Source organism: Tachyglossus aculeatus, chromosome 11, assembly GCF_015852505.1.
Source record: "Tachyglossus aculeatus isolate mTacAcu1 chromosome 11, mTacAcu1.pri, whole genome shotgun sequence".
Classification (NCBI taxonomy): domain Eukaryota; kingdom Metazoa; phylum Chordata; class Mammalia; order Monotremata; family Tachyglossidae; genus Tachyglossus; species Tachyglossus aculeatus.
Window position 1 is genome coordinate 29,870,212 of NC_052076.1, and position 19,803 is coordinate 29,890,014.

The 19,803-nt window shown below is 52.6% G+C and overlaps 1 protein-coding gene across 3 annotated transcripts in view; it reads left to right on the plus strand.

Annotated features, from left to right (window-relative positions):
- Nucleotides 1–735: 735 nt before the first annotated feature.
- The window catches only part of DIXDC1 (DIX domain containing 1), a 34,977-nt gene continuing 15,909 nt past the window's right edge, over nt 736–19,803 (plus strand). Inside the window, exons 1-5 of one of the 3 annotated variants that reach the window (XM_038753609.1) lie at nt 736–843; nt 17,250–17,379; nt 17,507–17,632; nt 18,475–18,697; nt 19,344–19,451. In XM_038753609.1, the coding sequence (XP_038609537.1) occupies nt 787–843; nt 17,250–17,379; nt 17,507–17,632; nt 18,475–18,697; nt 19,344–19,451 (644 nt within the window). In that variant the 5' untranslated portion in view covers nt 736–786. Of the gene's footprint in view, nt 844–7,346; nt 7,466–17,249; nt 17,380–17,506; nt 17,633–18,474; nt 18,698–19,343; nt 19,452–19,803 lie in introns of those variants that run through there. The other 2 variants (XM_038753607.1, XM_038753608.1) reach the window with 2 other exon arrangements.

Below are 19,803 nucleotides of genomic sequence, written 5' to 3' on the forward strand. Positions count from 1 at the left end.
ATTTGTTGAGTGCTTACTGTGTTGCAGAGCACTGCACTAAGCCCTTGGGAAAGCACAATACAGCGGAGTCCTTAGACACAATCCCACATTCAGTCACTTGCCTGAGGTCACACAACAGGAGCAGGTCTAGAACCCAGCTCCCTTTCTGATTCCCATACCTGGGCCCTGCCCTCCCCCCCCCAAAGACCTTGTGAAATGGACTTGAGCATACCCAGTTAGTAAAGTCACCCTAGCCTATCTCAAGAAGTGGCCCTGCCCCACCCTGCCATCCCAGAAACTTTTCCCCCCAGATGGGGCTGGAGGGGTCATGGTGGTCCCATACCCCACCGAGCCCTGAGCACTGGTGGGTCAATATCTGAGAAAGGGCAGGGTGCAAGGTCTTACAATTTATGGGGCAATGGAAATCACTTTCCTGAATTAAAACTGGAAGGCCCAATGAGGGGGAGAAGCTGATGGAGCTCTGCCTGCCAGGGCCCTGGAGTGGCTTCTTGATTCACCTGGGGACCTTCACTGAGCCACAGAACTGCTTCTGTGACTGGTGGCAACTGGTGGAGGCCTGTGCCCATCAATTGGCAGGCCTGGGGGGTGGAACAGTCCTACTCCCATCCCCCACTCCAGTGGCAGGGTAAGGGTCCCTGGTCTCTCTCCTAAGGATCTCTCCCTTTCCCTCCCCTCTTCTCTTCTCCCCTACCTCTTTTCTTCCTCCCCTCCCCCTATCTCCACAGGCCCTGGGTCTCCTTCAGCTCTGGGTCCCAAGAGTGACCTCCTGGGTCTGGTCCCCTGGGGATGGCCACCCCTGTGGTCATGGGGCCCAGTAGCCCTCCATGGCCAGGCCAACCATTGGTAAGTCATCATCATCATCATCATCATCAATCATATTTATTGAGCGCTTACTGTGTGCAGAGCACTGTACTAAGCGCTTGGGAAGTACAAATTGGCAACATATAGAGACAGTCCCTACCCAACAGTGGGCTCACAGTCTAAAAGGGGGAGACAAAACCAAACATACTAATAAAATAAATAGAATAGATATGTACAAGTAAAATAAATAAATAAATAGAGTAATAAATATGTACAAACATATATACATATATACAGGTGCTGTGGGGAAGGGAAGGAGGTAAGATGGGGGGATCTGCTTGTGTGGCCAGCCCTGGAGCAGCAGAGGTGGGGCCTCTGGGGTCAGCACTGGACAGATCTGGACCAGGGAGAGGTCCTGCTTTCACTTTGGTCCAGGAATTCTTCCTCCTCCAGATCATGATAATAGTAATATTTGTTAAGCACTTACTATAGGCCAGGCACTGTGCTAAGCGCTGGGGTGGAAACAAGCAAATCAGCTGGACACAGTCCCTGTCAGTCATTCATTCATTCATTCAATCGTGTTTATTGAGCACTTACTGTGTGTAGAGCACTGTACTAAGCGTTTGGGAAGTACAAATCGGCAACATATAGAGATGGTCCCTACCCAACAATGGGCTCACAGTCTAGAACGGGGAGACAGACAATAAAACAAAACAAGTAGACAGGTGTCAATACTATCAGAATTAGAATTATAGCTATATACACATCATCAATAACATAGAGTAATAAATATGTAGAAATATATACAAGTGCTGGGGGAGAGGAAGGAGGTAGGGAGGAAGGCGGGGAGGAAAAAGAGGGGGCTCAGTCTGGGAAGGCCTCCTGGAGGAGGTGAGCTCTCAGTAGGGCTTTGAAGGGAGGAAGAGAGCTAGTTTGGCGGATGTGTGGAGGGAGGGCATTCCAGGCCAGGGGAAGGACGTGGGCCGGGGGTCGATGGTGGGACACGTGAGAATGAGGCCCAGTGAGGAGGTTAGTGGCGTCAGAGGAGCGGAGGGTGTGGGCTGGGCTGGAGAAGGAGTGAAGGGAGGTGAGGTAGGAGGGGGCGAGGTGAAGCGGAGAGTGAGGAGTTTTTGCTTGATTCGAAGGTTGACAGGCAACCACTGGAGATCTTTGAGGAGGGGAGTGACATGCCCGGAGTGTTTCTGTACAAAGATAATCCAGGCAGCAGAGTGAAGTACGGACTGAAGTGGGGAGAGACAGGAGGATGGGAGATCAGAGAGGAGGCTGATGCAGTAATCCTGTTGGGATAGGGTGAGAGATTGAACCAGCAAGGTTGTGGTTTGGATGGAGAGGAAAGAGCGGATCTTGGCAATGTTGCGGAGGTGAGACCGGCAGGTTTTGGTGACAGATTGGATGTGTGGGGTGAACGAGAGAGCGGAGTCGAGGATGACGCCAAGGTTGTGGGCTTGTGAGATGGGAAGGATGATAGTGCTGTCTACAGTGACGGGAAAGTCAGGGAGAGGACAGGGTTTGGGAGTGAAGATAAGGAGTTCAGTCTTGGGGTCTGTCCCACGTGGGGCTCACAGTCCCAATGCCCACTTTTACAGATGAGGTAACTGAGGCACAGAGAAGTAAAGTGACTTGTCCAAGGTCACACAACAGAAAAATGGTGGAGCCGGAATTAAAACTCATGACCTTCTGAAGCCCAGGCCTGTGCTCCATCCACTAGGTCATGCTACTTCCTTCGTTTCCCCACCCACTAACATCCCCTCAGGTCCCATATCTTTAACCACAGACAGAAAGTGTCCATTTATTATTATTATTATATTATTATAATAATGGTGTAATGGTAATATAATGGTATGGTATAACATTATTATAATAATGGTATAATGGTAATATAATGGTATGGTATAATATTATAATAATGGTATAATGGTAATATAGTGGTATGGTATAATATAATAATGGTATTTGTTAAGCACTCTGTGCCTTACACTATACTTATAATAATAATAATAATGATATTTGTTAAGCACATACTATGTGCCAGAACTGTTCTAAGTGCTGGGGAGGTTACAAGGTAATTAGGTTGTCCCACGGGGGGCTCACAGTTTTAATCCCCATTTTACAGAGGAGGTAACTGAGGCACAGAGAAGTTAAGTGACTTGCCCAAAGTCACACAGCTGACAGTTGGCGGAGTCGGGACTTGAACCCATGACCTCTGACGCCAAAGCCTGTGCTCTTTCCACTGAGCCACACTGCTTCTCATACTTAATATGAGGCTTCATAGGGGGTAGTCTTTTAGACTGTGAGCCCACTGTTGGGTAGGGACTGTCTCTATATGTTGCCATCTTGTACTTCCCAAGCGCTTAGTACAGTGCTCTGCACACAGTAAGCGCTCAATAAATACGATTGATTGATTGACTGGTAGGGGCCGACCTGATTATCTTGTATAGATCCCAGTGGTTAAGTATAGGCTAAGTCTAATTGTGGGAAATCAATTAATCTGCGGTGTTTATTGAGCATTTTCCAGTGTGTAGAGGACTGGACTAAGTGCTTGGGAGAGTACAGTATAACAGGGATGGTAGACATGGTCTCTGCTAATTAATAATAATGGCATTTATTAAGCACTTACTATGTGCAAAGCACTGTTCTAAGCGCTGGGGAGGTTACAAGATGATCAGGTTGTCCCACTGGGGGGCTCACAGTCTTAGCCCCCATTTTCCAGATGAGGTAACTGAGGCCCAGAGAAGTGAAGTGACTTGACCAAAGTCACACAGCTGACAATTGGCAGAGCCGGGATTCGAACCCCTGACCTGTGACTCCAAAGCCCGGGCTCTTTCCACTGGCTGCTTCTCTAATTCCCTGGTTCCAAGTTTTATCTCCAATGTAGGGGAGCAGATGGGCTTCTTGGGGGGAGGGAGGAAGCTAAAATGGGAATTCCTCGGTGGAAATCGTTTTCTGGAAAGTCCCCGCGTCTCCGAGAGAGATTCCTGAGGCGTTTATTACATAGTCCAGGCGGCGCTGAGCGGGCCCGGCCGAGAACAGGGTCAGGCTGCAGGGCCCCAGCTCACCCAGCAGATGTCGCTAGTCCCGGAGAAGGGCAGGATCGGAGTGCAGGGACCCAACTCACCCAGCAGATGTCGCTGGTCCCAGCTGCGGGCAGGATTCATTCATTCATTCATTCATTCAATGGTATTTATTGAGCGCTTACCGTGTGCAGAGCACTGGACTAAGCGCTTAGGAAGTACAAGTTGGCAACATATAGAGACGGTCCTTACCCAACAGCGGGCTCACAGTCTAGAAGGGGGAGACAGGCAACAAAACAAAACATATTAACAAAATAAATAGAATCGTAAATATGTACAAGTAAAATAGAGTAATAAATCTGCACAAACATATATACAGGTGCTGTGGGGAGGGGAAGGATGTAGGGCGGGGAGGATGGGGAGGGGGACTGTGAGCCCAATGTTGGGTAGGGACTGTCTCTATATGTTGCCAATTTGTACTTCCCAAGCGCTTAGTACAGTACTCTGCACATAGTAAGCGCTCAGTAAATATGATTGATTGATTGAGAGGACTCCTTGCAGCTAAGGGCCCTACAATGCGCCAGTCTATTGTTGTATTATCCTCTCCCAAGTGCAGGATCAGCGTGCAGGGTCCCAGGTCATCCAGCAGATGTCGCTGGTCCCGGCAGTCTGGCCTCATTCATTCATTAAATCGTATTTATTGAGCACTTACTGTGTGCAGAGCACTGTATTAAGCGCTTGGGAAGTACAAGTTGGCAACATATAGAGACGGTCCTTACCCAACAGCGGGCTCACAATCTAGAAGGGAGAGACAGGCAACAAAACATATTAACAAAATAAAATAAATAGAATCGTAAATATGTACAAGTAAAATAGAGTAATAAATCTGTACAAGCATATATACAGGTGCTGTGGGGAGGGGAAGGATGTAGGGCGGGGAGGATGGGGAGGGGGACTGTGAGCCCAATGTTGGGTAGGGACTGTCTCTATATGTTGCCAATTTGTACTTCTCAAGCGCTTAGTACAGTGCTCTGCACATAGTAAGCGCTCAATAAATATGATTGATTGATTGAGAGGACTCCTTGCAGCTAAGGGCCCTACAATGCGCCAGTCTATTGTTGTATTATCCTCTCCCAAGTGCAGGATCAGAGTGCAGGGTCCCAGGTCATCCAGCAGATGTCGCTGGTCCCGGCAGTCTGGCCTCATTCATTCATTCAATCGTATTTATTGAGCGCTTACTGTGTGCAGAGCACTGTATTAAGCGCTTGGGAAGTACAAGTTGGCAACATATAGAGACGGTCCTTACCCAACAGCGTGCTCACAATCTAGAAGGGAGAGACAGGCAACAAAACATATTAACAAAATAAAATAAATAGAATCGTAAATATGTACAAGTAAAATAGAGTAATAAATCTGTACAAGCATATATACAGGTGCTGTGGGGAGGGGAGGATGTAGGGCGGGGGGGGAGGGGGAGAGGACTCCTTGCTGCTACAATGCGCCAGTGAGCCCACTGTTGGGTAGGGACTGTCTCTATATGTCGCCAGCTTGTACTTCCCAAGCGCTTAGTACAGTGCTGTGCACACAGTAAGCGCTCAATAAATACAATTGATTAATTGATGGATTATTATCCTCTCCCAAGTGCAGGATCAGAGTGCAGGGTCCCAGGTCATCCAGCAGATATCGCTGGTCCCGGCAGTCTGGCCTCATTCATTCATTCAATCGTATTTATTGAGCGCTTACTGTGTGCAGAACACTGTACTAAGCGCTTAGGAAGTACAAGTTGGCAACATACAGAGGCGGTCCCTACCCAACAGCAGGCGCACAGTCTAGTCTACCTCCTGGCAGCCTGGCAGTCTTGCAGGCCAACAGGCAGGCGGGCTGGCCGGCGGCTCATTTGTGGCCTGGAAAATATAATAACCCAGTCGGTAGACGTGAACGCGTCAGCCCCGCCGAATCAGGATCCAACAGCCGGTTTCCCAGCCAGCAGACCCGGCCTCTCCCTGGGGAGAGAGGGCAGCTGGCAATTTGTCTCGTTCGTTTCGTTCATTCATTTATTCAGTCAGTCAGTCAATCGTATTTAATTATTTAAAATTACTTTAAAATTATTTAATTCATTGCTTAGTACTGTGCTTGACAAATACTGTTATTATTATTAGTGTTAATAAGCACTTAACTGTGTGCAAAGCACTGCTAAGCGCTTGAGAGAGTACAATGTAACAATAAACAGGCACATTCCCTGCCCACGACGACCTTCAGGAGGACTGTCTGTGTCTTGAAGGACAGACTGAGTGGCTGACCCTGGGCTTGGCTGACAGGCATCATCATCATCATCATCATCAATCGTATTTATTGAGCGCTTACTATGTGCAGAGCACTGTACTAAGCGCTTGGGAAGTACAAATTGGCAACATATAGAGACAGTCCCTACCCAACAGTGGGCTCACAGTCTAAAAGGGGGAGACAGAGAACAAAACCAAACATACTAACAAAATAAAATAAATAGAATAGATATGTACAAATAAAATAAATAAATAAATAAATAAATAAATAGAGTAATAAATATGTACAAACATATATACATATATACAGGCAGGGGAACGCACAGCCCTTCTGGCCCCGGCTCCCCACTGGACCCCTCTGCCACGGGCTTGAGCGGGATCCTGGCCTTGAGTCAGACCCGAACCCCGGACCCAACTGGAGCCTCTAAGCCCGATTCTCACTACTACTACTACTACCACTACTACTACTACTACTACCACCACCACCACTACTACTACCATTTGTTAACCGCTTACTATGTGCCAAGCAATGTTCTAAGCGCCGGAGGGGATACAAGGTAATGAGGTTGTCCCACATGGGGCTCCCAGTCTCAGTCCCCATTTTACAGATGAGGTAACTGAAGCCCAGAGAGTTAAGTGACTTGCCCAAGGTCACACAGCAGACATGTGGCGGAGTCGGGATTCGAACCCGTGAATGAATGTGTGCGCGTGTTGTGGGTCCACAGGTCTGTAGGGCCGAAGCGGGGGGCTGGTCTGGACCTCAGTCTGCGTGAGAGAAGGTGTGTGTGTGTGTCTGTGTGTGTGTGTGTGTGTGTGTGTGTGTCTGTGAGAGAGAGAGAGAGTGTGTGTGACAGTGTTGAGAATGGGTGTGTGAGTGTGTGACAGTGTTGAGAATGTGTGAGTGTGTGTGTGTGAGAGAGAGAGAGTGTGTGTGCGCGCGCACGCCTCCATCCTCCCTCCTCCCCGCCCTCCCTCCCGCCCTAAACCGGCTTGTTTCCATAGAAACGTGCGGCCGTCCCCGTGCCGGTGCCCCCCCCCCCCCCCTCAGGTGCCGGCGGGTCCGGCGGGGCCGTCCGGTGGGCATGCCCAGTGCTCGCCCCGCCCAGGCCCGGCCTCCGGCCCGGGGAGGGGAGGGGCAGGGCGGCGCGCCGGGGGCCCCCCGCCGGACCACCCAGGCCCCGGCCTTTGTCTCTGAGCCCACCGGGAGCACCGGGAGCACCGGGAGAAGGGCTGCAGGAGGAGGAGGAGGAGGCGGCGGCCGGGCCAGCCCGGGCTGGGGGAGCCGGAGCGATGCTGGCCTACCTGAGCCGGGGGAGCTTCCCGGACAGCCTACAGGAGGGCTTCACCGAGGTAACCCCCGGACGGACCCCCCCGGCGGGAACCCGGGCCCTGCAGACCCCGCTCAACTCGCCACGAGGCGACCCCTGCCCGCCAGGGCCCCCGGCGCCGGCGGGGATCCCCCGGCCCGGGGGGGCCATCAGCAGGAGGCAAAGGGCGGGAGGAAACCGGCTCCTTCCAACCCCAATCAATCAATCAATCAGTCGTATTTGTTGAGCGCTTACTGTGTGCAGAGCACTGGACTAAGCGCTTGGGATGGCAGTGCACCCCAAGGCAGTGCACGCCCCAGCCCCCGGGGTCTCAAGCCCCTTTCCTCCAAACCACCCCAGACCCGGCCCTCAGGGACGTTGCTGTGGGGAGGGGGCTCCCTGAGCTGCGAAATTCCAGCCCAGATGGGAGGGGGCTCCGCGAGAGTCAGGACCGGTGTGGGAAGGGGAGAGATTTCGCGCTGATTTCCCTCTCCCAGAACGAATTGAATGAATAAAGGGCGTTCTGAGACCCCCTTCCCTCACCCTACTGCTGCGGGACAGGCCTCCGCCCGGGTCTTGTCTCCCCCCACCCCTTAATTCCTGTTTCCAATTAAGGATTCCTGCCTGCAGAGCCTCAGGTCCCTTCCAGCCCGACTCTGGACAAGTCGACCAGAGCTGCTAATCAGTCAGGCTAGTCGGGCATGAGCTCCTCTGTGGGGCGGTTTGCTGTTCCCACTGGTCAGTGGCCCGCGAGTAGCAGGCCATGAAGGAGAGGATGAGACTCTCCGGCCCCGGGGATGCCCGGGGGCATCTGGGACCGTCCGCTATATCTACTAAGAGCTGGGGTAGATATACGGTAATCGGACCAGAAGCAGTCCCTGTCCCGTATGTAATGTCCATTTTACAGATGAGGAATGTGTGGTAATGTATATAAGCGCTGTGGGACTAAGGATGGGGTGAATATCAAGTGCTTAAGGGATAAAGATCCCAGTGCATAAGCGATGCAGGAGGGAGGGAGGAGAGGGAAAATAAGGGCTTAGAAGGGGAAGGCTTCTTAGGAAGGCTTTGAAGGTGGGGAGAGCAGTGGGCTAGTCATCAAATATGGAGGGGGAGGGAGTTCCAGGCCTGAGGGAGGATTTGAGCAAGGGTCCATGGTGAGATAGATGACATAGAGGTACAGAGAGTAGATTGGCATTAGAGGAGTGAAATGTGAGGATTGGATTTAGTAGGAGATCAGTGAGATAATATAGGAGGGAGTGACCTGATTGAGTGCCTTAAAGCCAGCGGTGAGGAGTTTTTGTGTGATGCTGCGGGGTGGGTGAGGTTTTTGAGCCGAGAGGAGCTGTGGACCGAATGGTTTTTCGGAAAAATGATCCGGGCAGCCGGGTGAGGTATGGACCCGAGCGGAGAGAGACAGGAGGCAGGGAGGTCAGCGAGGAGGCTGAAGCGGTAGTTGAGCAGGATAGAATAAGTGCTTGGATCAGGGTGGACCGAGAAGAAAGGCTGGATTCTAGGACCGTTGTACAGGTAAAACCGACAGGATTGGGCGACGTCGAGTGCGAGAATTACGCAGATAATCCCGGCCATCTTGGGCCTGTTGAATCAGCCAGCCTCCGGGCTTTGGCCGTGCAGCCTGGCTGCAGAACCCTCCCCGCCCCCCTGGGTGGAGGGTGTTGGAACGGAGGGGGTCGAAAGGATCTGGCCTTCCTTCCAGGATGACCAGAGGGCCCCTCCCCGAAGGCTGCGGCAGGCAGCCCGGCTTCCCATCTGCTCCCAGGCCCGTTGGTGGCCGGTGCCATGGGTGAAGCGGGGGTGGGGGACAAGGAAGATAAGATTTGTCCTCTCTCCCCCGTGTCCAGCGTGGGAAAAGCCAACAGCAGGCGGGCAGGCAGGCCGGCCGGCCTTGACCAACGTGCGTGGGGCGCGCCAGGACAACCTTGAGAACGCTGGACGCTGTGCCATCACCCCGTCAGCCTGGGCTGTTTCTCCAGTTTGGGCCTCCCTCGGGCCAGTCTTAACCACACAGCCCTCCTGCCCCCCGGGGAGGGCAAGGGGCTGATCAGCCAACATGCCCACCTCCCCTAGCCCCAGTCAAGGAGTGGCCTGATAATAATCATAATAACTGGGGTCTTTATTAAGCACTTACTGTGTGCCAAATGCTCTGCTAAGCCCTGGAGTAGATGGAAGACAATCAGACCAGACCCAATCCCTGTCTTGTGAGGCGCTGCTGGGAAAAAGACCCCAGACCTATAAAATTTTCCAGGCCCCTGGTAACCAGCCACAAGGGTATTTTGTCCCCTGAGGACAGAGGGGTAGTCAATCGTATTTGTTGAGCGCTTACTGTGTGCAGAGCACTGAACTAAGCTCTTGGGAGAGTACAGTCTAAACAATATAACAACACGTTCTCTGCCCACAGCAAGCTTATAGTTTAGAAGGGAAGACAGACAATAGTATAAATAAATAAAATGACAGCTACGTACATAACTGCTGCGGGGCTGGAAGGGGGGATGAATAAAAGGAGCAAGGCAGAGTGATGCAGAAGGGAGTGGAAGAAAAGGATAAGAGGACTTAATCAGGGAAGTCCTCTTGGAGGAGATGTGCCTTCAATAAGGCTTTGCAGGGAGGGAGAGAGTAACTATCAGTCCGCTACGAAGAAGGAGGGTGTTGCAGGCCAGAGGCAGGATGTGAGCGAGAGGTCGGCGGCGAGATAGACGAGGTCGAGGTACAGTGAGAAATTTAGCGTTAGAGGAGTGAAGTGTGTGGGCTGGGTTGTAGTAGGAGTCTTTTAGACTGTGAGCCCACTGTTGGGTAGGGACTGTCTCTATATGTTGCCGACTTGTGCTTCCCAAGCGCTTAGTACAGTGCTCTGCACACAGTAAGCGCTCAATAAATACGATTGATTGATTGATTGATAGTAGGAGAGTAGGGAGGTGAGGTGGGAGGGGGCAAGGTGAGCTCAGTCGCATTGGAAGTCGGAAGTTCTCTGGCTCCAACTGTGGTTGGTGGGGGGATGGGGGAGGCCCATGGGATGGAGAGAGGCCTGAAGTCTCAATCAATCAATCAATCAATTGTATTTATCGAGCGCTTACTGTGCACAGACTGTGAGCCCGTTGTTGGGTAGGGACCGTCTCTATATGTTGCCGACTTGGACTTCCCAAGCGCTTAGTACAGTGCTTTGCACACAGTAAGCGCTCAATAAATATGACAATGAATGAACAGAGCATCATACTAAGCACTTGGGAAAGCACAGCACAAAAGAGTAGGTATAGACGATCCCTGCCCACAAAGAGCTCAACAGACTAGAGGGGGAGACAGACATTAAAATAAATTGCAGATGGCGATGACATAAGGGCCCCTGAGGCTGGGGGAGGGGTGATAGTAAATAACTAAATAATGTAAGGAGCTTTGGTAATAAAAGCAGCACCTAGAAACACTGGCATTATTATTTATAAGTGCTTAGTACAGTGCTCTGTACCCAGTAAGCACTCAATAAATATGATTGAATGAATAATAATAATAATAATAATAATGATGGCATTTGTTAAGCGCTTACTATGTGCAAAGCACTGTTCTAAGCACCAGGGGTGGATACAAGGTGATCAAGTTGTCCCACATGGGGCTCACGGTCTTAATCCCCATTTTACAGATGAGGTAACTGAGGCTCAGAGAAGTTAAGGGACTTGCCCAAGGCCACACAGCAGACATGTGGCAGAGCGAGGATTCGAACCCATGACCTCTGACTCCAAAGCCCGTGCTCTTCTCCACTGAGCCACGCTGCTTCTCTAATGAATGGAATGAATGCATGAATGGAATGAGTAGAACAGACTCCTCCTGTAGACTTTAAGCTCACTGTGGGCAGGGAAAGTGCCTACCAACTCAGTTGTACTGTATTCATGCATTCAGTCGTATTTATTGAGTACTTACTAAGCGCTTGGGAGAGTACAGTGCAACGATAAGCAGACACATTCCCGGCCCTCAACAAACACCTTACTTTTCCAAGGGCTTAGTACAGTGCTCTGCCCACAATAAGTGCTCAGTAAATATGATTGATTGATCTGATGGGTTGACCAGCCTCTTAAATCTCTCCGTCCAACCCTGATGAACATGGCCAGCTCTTTCCTCTAGGAAGCAGTCCCAGACTGTGAGAGGCAGGCCAGGGCAGGGGGAAAGGGAGCAGTTCTGGGGCGTTGGTGGTTATTAGGGGGACACTGAGTTGGGCCCCCCCCCCCCCCCACCTTCCATCCCCAGGCCTCTCTCGGAGATAGAGAGGAGCAGGGAGGGTCTTCCAGCCCTGGCCCAGCTCTGCCCTCTGGCCACACTGCTGCTGCTGCCGCCGCCATCGATGAACCAGACAACAGGTTTAGGCTTCTGCGGGGACAAAGGGTCTCCGCCCGACCTCCCCCTCCCCAGCCGGCCTGCCTCAGCAGACTCCTCCTCGCTGGCTCCGTGCCCGGGGGGCTGCGGCCAGAACAGCAGAGCAGGTGGTCTGGAGGGAAGCTGTCAGGCAGGCGGCCGCTGCCTTCCGTTGGGGCGGGGACGACGGGGCAGAGCGGTCCAGTGCTTGGCACACAGTAAGCACTCGATAAATACGCCTGAATGAATGAACAGAGCACTTGGGAAAGCACAGCACTAAAGAGCAGGTATAGACGATCCCTGCCCACAAAGAGCTCAACTGTCCCACTTCCCAGAGGGGTCCACAGCCCGAGCAGCCTCGCCGTGGCCTCGCCCTCGGCGGCTGCCTTTCTTTGGGGGGGGAGACACAGGAAGGTGGACGCAGACAACCGGATGCCACCCCGGCCCTTCTCTTTCCCCTGCCCCCCCGACTCGGGGGTTCCCCATGAGCTCAGTCCTGGCTTCTTGACTCATTGCCCTGGGATCCAGACCTGGATTGGACAGCTGATCCACAAGACCGGTGAGGGGGATGGAGCTCAGTTCCTGGGCCGGACTCTGCACGCAGAAAACATTTCACACAGCGGACATCGCTAGTCAGAGCAAACCCGTCGCGGTAAACCTCGCTCGCTGCGCACAGGCAACTTTGCTGCCCACAGGAAACACTTCACACGGTTAACCGCGCTCCATGCAGTCAACTGCACACTGTCAGCTTTGCTGCACGCAATAAACACTTCACATGGTAAATCTTGCTGCACGCAGTCACAGTCAGCATTGCTACACACGGTAGTAATAATAATAATAATAATTATGATGGTGTTTAAGCGTTTACTATGTGTCAGGCACCGTAGTAAGCTCTAGGGTGGATACAACCATCGAGTTGGACACAGTCCCTGTCCCATGTGGGGCTCACAGTCTCAATCCCCATATTCCAGACGAGGTCACTGAAGCACAGAGACGTCAAGTGACTTGCCCAAGGTCAAGCAGTAGACAAGTGGCGGAGCTGGGAATAGAACCCATGACCTTCTAGCTCTTAGGCCCATGCGCTATCCATTACACCATGGTTCCGATCATGAAGAAGGTACTGCTTCTCCTGCGCTGCAAACTGTGCTGTACACAGTAAACTTCACTGTACACAATCAACCGCACACGGTCAACTTCGCTGCACACAGTCAACACTTCACGCGGCAAATCCTGCTGCACACAATCAACTGTACACAGCCAACTTTGCTACACACAACAAACAATTCACACAGTAAACTTCATTGCTCATGGTAAGCTGCTCATGTTACCCTTGCCGCACACAGCTTAAGCCTGCGCGCACCCAAGGAATATACCCCAGCACACGGAACAGTTCCCTTCACATAGTAAACTGCCCACAGTGGGCATTGCACACAGGAAACTACATGGTGAATACTGCGACACCCAGCACATTTCTGCACATTCAGGTAACCTCACTACATCCAGAAGGCCCCACACACAGCCCACGCTGCCTCCAGGAAGCTGTGGGGCGCCAAGGTGTCTCGGCAGGTGGGACCATGACCCTGGGGGACCCCTGGTCACCTCCACCAAGCCCAAGGGGCTGCAGGCACTGGACCGAACAGGAGGCAGGAAATTCTTCCCGCTCACCACTCCCATCCCTCCGCTCCTCCTTGGGGATGGACCAAGAGAGGTGACCCTGGGGGTCAGAGTGCCTTACACGGCATCTGTCCCTCCCCGGAGGGCTCTGGAGAACTCTGCTGAGTGTCTGGTTTCCTTGAGGCAGTCACTGGATCCATTAGGGGTCCCCTGGGGCCGTATTGGGGGGCTCTTCACAGATATCCACTGTGCTGCCCCTCAGCCTCGGGTATTTATTTTATTTTGTTAGTATGTTTGGTTTTGTTCTCTGTCTTCCCCTTTTAGACTGTGAGCCCACTGTTGGGTAGGGACTGTATATGTTGCCAATTTGTACTTCCCAAGCGCTTAGTACAGTGCTCTGCACATAGTAAGCGCTCAATAAATACGATTGATGATGATGATGATGCTAAAGGAGCCAGGCACAGCCTGCCCAGCCCCTGTCCCAGCCTTCGCCATTCCTTGTCTGTCTCTCCCCAGTCAAACTCTGCCTAGACTGCCCAATCCCCACCCCATTCAGATCCAAAGGAGAGAAAGCTGGCCCCGTATCACCCTGCCCAGTCACGAGTCTCCACAGCACGAATCAGTCAATCGTCATATTTATGGAGCGCTTACCAGTCATTCATTCAGTCATATTTATTGAGCGCTTACTGTGTGCAGAGCACCGTATTAAATGCTTGGAAAATACAGTTCGGCAACATGTAGAGACAGTCCCTACCCAACATGCGCAGAGCACTGTACTAAGCACTTGGGAGAGGATAACACAACAATATAACAGACACATTCCCTGCCCACAACAAGCTTACAGTCTAGAGCCCCATGTGGGACAGGGACTGTGTCCAATCTGAGTACTTTGTACCTACCCCCATGCTTAATGCAGCTCCTGACACACAGTGAGAGCTTAACGAGTACCACTAGTATAAATAAATGTATAAAGCACTTACTGTGTGACGGAGGGGACAAGGTAGACAAACCTGGTTTACTCCCAGAGGGAGCAGGAGGAAGAACAAGATTAGAATGGAAGCAAACATATCTTGTACATATTTACTTTTCTATTTATTTTGCTGATGATGTGCATCTAGCTTTACTTCTATTTATTCTGATGACTTGACACCTGTCCACACGTTTTGTTTTGTTGTCTGTCTCCCCCTTCTAGACTGTGAGCCCGTTGTTGGGTAGGGACCGTCTCTATATCATCATCATCATCAATCGTATTTATTGAGCGCTTACTGTGTGCAGAGCACTGTGCTAAGCGCTTGGGAAGTACAAGCTGGCAACATATAGAGACAGTCCCTACCCAACAGTGGGCTCACAGTCTAAAAATGTGTTGTCTATACGTTGCCAACTTGTACTTCCCAAGCACTTAGTACACTTGTCCATATGTTGTCAACTTGTTGTGTTGTCTATATGTTGCCAACTTGTACTTCCCAAGCTCTTAGTACAGTGCTCTGCACACAGTAAGTGCTCAATAAATACGATTGAATGAATGAATGAGGGAGAGACAGACATTATGATAAATAAATAAATTACGGATGTGTACATAAGTGTCGTGTGGATGGGGGTGGAGTGAATAAAGGGAGCCAGTCAGGGTGACAGAGGGTGGGAAACGAGGAAATGAGGGCTTAGTCAGGAAAGGCCTCTTAGAGGAGTTGTGTCTTCAATAAGGCTTCAAAGGTGGGGAGGATAATTGTCTGTGGGATAAAAGGGGAGGGCGTTTCAGGCCAGAGGCAAGGTGTGGCAGAGAAGTCGGTGGTGAGATAGATGAGATCAAGGTAAAGTGAGTAGGTTGGCATTAGAGGAGCAAGGTGTGTGGGGGCTAGGTTGTAGTAAGAGCATGGCTCAGTGGAAAGAGCACGGGCTTTGAAATCAGAGATCAGGGATTCAAATCCCAGCTCCACCAATTGTCAGCTGTGTGACTTTGGGCAAGACACTTCACTTCTCTGCGCCTCAGTTATCTGTAAAATGGGGATTAAGACTGTGAGCCCCCAGTGGGACAACCTGATCACCTTGTAACCTCCCCGGCGCTTAGAACAGTGCTTTTCCCATAGCGCTTAATAAATGCCATTGTTATTATTATTATTATTAGGAGAGTAGCAAGGTGAGGTAGAAGGGGGCAAGGTGATTGAGAACTTTAAAGCCAAGGGTGAGAAGTTTCTGTTTGATACGGAAGTGGATGGGCAACCACTGGAGGTTCTTGAGGAGTGGGGAAACACGGCCTGAACGTTTCTGTAGAAAAATGATCTGGGCAGCGGAGTGAGGCATGGACTGGAGTGGGGAGAGACAAGTAGCAGGGAGGTCAGCAAGGCGGCTGATGCAGTCACCGAGGCGGGATAGGAGAAATACTTGGATTACCCTAGTAGCAGTTTGGATGGAGAGGAAAGGGCCGATTATAGCGACGTTGTGAAGGTTCCCTCCCTCCCTCTGTCCCACCCCCTTCCCCTCCCCACAGCACTTGTATATATCTGTACATATTTATTACTTTATTTTACTTGTACAAATTTACTACTCTATTTTATTAATGATGTCCATATAGCTATAATTCTATTTGTTCTGACGGTTATAATAATAACGATGGCATTTGTTAAGCGCTTACTATGCACAAAGCACTGTTCTAAGCTGCTGGGGGCATACGAGGTGATCAGGTTGTCCCACGTGGGGCTCACAGTCTTAATCCCCATTTTACAGATGAGGGAACTGAGGCTCAGAGAAGTTAAGTGACTTGCCCAAGGTCACACAGCAGACAAGCGGGACAGCTGGGATTAGAACCCATGACCTCTGGCTCCCAAGCCCGAGCTCTTTCCACTGAGCCACGCTGCTTCTCTTACTGTCTGCTTGTTTCGTTTTGTTGTCTGTCTCCCCCTTTCTAGACTGAGAGCCTGTTGTTGGGTAGGGACCGTCTCTATTTGTTGCCAATTTATACTTCCTAAACGCTTAGTACAGTGCTCTGCACACAGTAAGTGCTCAATAAATACGATTGAGTGAATGAATGAACCGACAGGATTTAGTGATGGGTTGAATATGTTGTGAACACTGTCCAGCTGGATGCTCTTAGCCTACCGCTTCAGAGTTTGCATTGTGTCACCGCACGCTTACTCCTTCTCATCTGTTGTGCGTTGGCAGTTTGTGTCTGCTCCTCTCCTCTATTGGATTGCAAGCTCTTCAGGGACAGGGTCTGTGTCTCCTGCTTCTGCTCTATATTCCAAATGCCCAGTTCAGCACTCTGCATCCAGTAGGTGCTTAGTACAGGACTCTCCACACAGCACTCTGCACCCAGTAGGTGCCCAGTACAGCGGTCTGCACACAGTAGGCAGCCAGTACAGCGTCCTCCATGCATTATGGGCTCAATAAACACTGAATGATTATGAAGAAGAGGAGGAGGAGGAGTCGTCAGTAGGAGCTAATGAAGAACAAAGCCTGTGCCCAGTGGGTGCCGAGCCTAAATCAGATCCACTGCCTGGGAGAATCACTAACAGAGACCGTGGCGGGCAGCCAGCCGGGGCGAGGGTCTGGTCTGAGAGGGAGGAAGGGGATCTTGAGGGCGATAGGAAGGGGGAGGGAGGAGGGAAGACCACTAAGGAGCTTTCCCGCCCCCCCCAACCACTACCAGGAAGAACCCAGACCCCGGTAGACCCCGGGCCCATACCAGCTTTGGGGACTCCTGCCCTCCCAGCCTCCCCCGACGCTAGACCGTAGGTTCGTCGTGGGCTGGGAACGTATCCGTTTATTGCTGTATTGTCCTCTCCCGAGCGCTTAGGACAGTGCCCCGCACGGAGTAAGGGTTCAATGACTAGATTTGGCTGACCCCTCCTCTGGGCGTTTTCCAGAACCAGCTGCAGGCGTACGTGGCCTGGGTGAACGGCCAGCTGAAGAAGAGGCCGGCGGTGCGGCCCGTGCAGGACCTGCGGCAGGACCTGCGCAATGGCGTCGTCCTGGCGTGTCTCGTCGAGATTGTGGGTCGGTGCCCGAGGGGAAGACCACTGCTCCATCACACCCCGCCCCAGAACCCCCTCCCTTGCCCTCCGGCCCCCAGATCCCGCCCCCATCCCCACCCCCGCCTCCAGCCGCGATGTGTTTCCCGCAGCCGGGGAGAAGCTGAGTGGCATCCAGGCGAGCCCCAGCAGCCAGCAGGAGATGCGGGCCAATGTGGACAAGGTGCTGCAATTTGTGGCCTCCAGGAAGATCCGCATGCACCAGACCTCGGCCAAAGGTCGGCGGGACTCCTGGCCGGGGGCGGCTATGGGGGCATAGGGCGGGGTATAAAGGCAGATGGAGACGTCCGGCCGCAAGATCTCGCGGCTTGAAGAAGGCGTGTTCCGAGCCCCGACGGCGGGGAGCTGGAGGGCAGGGCCCGGGCACGGATCGTTCTGGCTTTAGGATGGTGTCTGGCCTGGCCTCCGGGGGTCCGTGGGGACAGACCTTGGCTGCTGGGGCTGGGGAGGGGGTCTCCCCAGGTGCCTCTGCTCTGGCCCAGGCCCCCGCTCAGTCAGTCCGTCATACATGAGCCCTTACTGTGTGCAGGGCACTACACTAAGCGCTGTACTAAGACACATTCCCTGCCCACAACGAGCTTACAGACTAGAGGGGCAGACAGGCAGGAATAGAAAGAAATAAAATGACAGGGACATAAGTGCTGTGGGGCTGGGAGGGGGGATAAAGAAAGGGAGCAAGTCAGGGTGACGCAGAAGGAAGAGGGAGACGAGGAAAGGACGGCTTAGTCGGGGGCCACCTTGAGTCCAACATGGGGGTGGAGCTGGGGGAATTGGGGCTCCTTTGCTGGTGTGGGGGTGCCTTGAGGCCCTAGCCCTTGGACTCGGTTGACCCTGACCAGTTTGACCTCTGCATTGCCCACTCTGGTGGACCCCCTTCCCCACCAAGGGTTCCCTGAAAGTCCTCTCCCTGTCCCCGTCTCGCTGCCCAGAGCCGGGGGAGAGGGGGATCTGGGGAGCCATTCCTCCAGCCCACCTGACTCTTTGTCTTGGCCACTGCTGGGGCTGGGGGAGCCCAAATGCCCCACACCCCTATCCCGGCCTGTCCTCTGCTCTGTCCCAGACATCGTGGACGGGAACCTCAAGTCGATCATGCGTCTGGTCCTGGCCCTGGCGGCGCACTTCAAGCCCAGCTCCGGCCAAGGGCCGGTGCGCGGTCCGGCCCCCCAGCCCGGCTATCGACCCCCCTGCGCTGCCGCCGTGGCCCAGACTGCCGCCGCCGCCCTGGCCGAGGTGTGTCACGATGTGTCGCGGTCCGGGCGAGAAGTCTTCCGCTTCCGCCGGAGGTAAGGGTCGTCACCGACCTGACCGGGCCCTGGTGGGGACTCCTTTCCCTGTTAGCCCTTGGCCCTGGGGCAGCTCAAGTCAGAACGGAGGGGGAAGGGGGGGACGGGAGGTGGGGAAGGGGAATTGGGTTGGGGGATGGGGGCTGTCAATCCAGAAGGTTGGCATAGTCTGGTGGAATGAACACAGGCCTGGGAGCCAGGAGACCTGGGTTCCAATCCCGACTCTGCCATTTGTCAGCTGTGTGATCTTGGGAAAGCCGCTTCACTGTTGTGCCTCAGTTACCCAATCTAAAATGGGGATTGAGAGTGTGAGCCCTATGTGCGACAGAAACCATGTCCCACCCGATTAGCTTGTAACCCCAGCGCTTAGTAAGGTGCCTGGCACATAAGAAACGCCTAACAAATACCATAAAAAAATTTCCAACTCCTCCTACTTGCCTTTCATGTGGCTTTGGGCATGTTCAGTTTGCTGTGCCTCAACTGCAGAATGGGGCTTAAATACCCGTTCTCCCTTCCCCTTAGGCTGTGGGCCCCACACGGGACTGTGTCTGACCTTATTATCTTGTATCTATCTCAGATCTTACGAAACACCACGATCATTATTATCATTATTAATATTACCCTTACTCCTCCCACCCCTTCCCAGGAGCAGTAGCCTGGATGAGGAGATCGAGAACCCGTGCTGGAGCGTGCGGGCATTGGTGCAGCAGTACGAGGGGCAGCAGGGGGTCCCGCCCGAGGGAAGCACCCCCAGGTAAACGCAGTCCCTCCCCAGCCCTGGCTGACAGCTGAACCCCCCCATCCCGCCATGCACCCCATCTCAGCACCACCAGTATCTCTCCCCACCCGCCCCTTGGCCTTTGGGCTCCCCTCTCCCAATCAATCGTGTAGAGCACTGTACTAAGCACTTGGGAGAGTACAGTATAACAATTCCCTGCCCACAGTGAGCTTACATTTCATTCATTCATTCAGTCGTATTTATTGAGCGCTTACGGTGTGCAGAGCACTGTACTAAGCACTTGGGAAGTACGAGTCGGCAACATATAGAAGCGGTTCCTACCCAACAGCGGGCTCACACTTTAACAGCTTCCTGCCCCAGCCCAGGA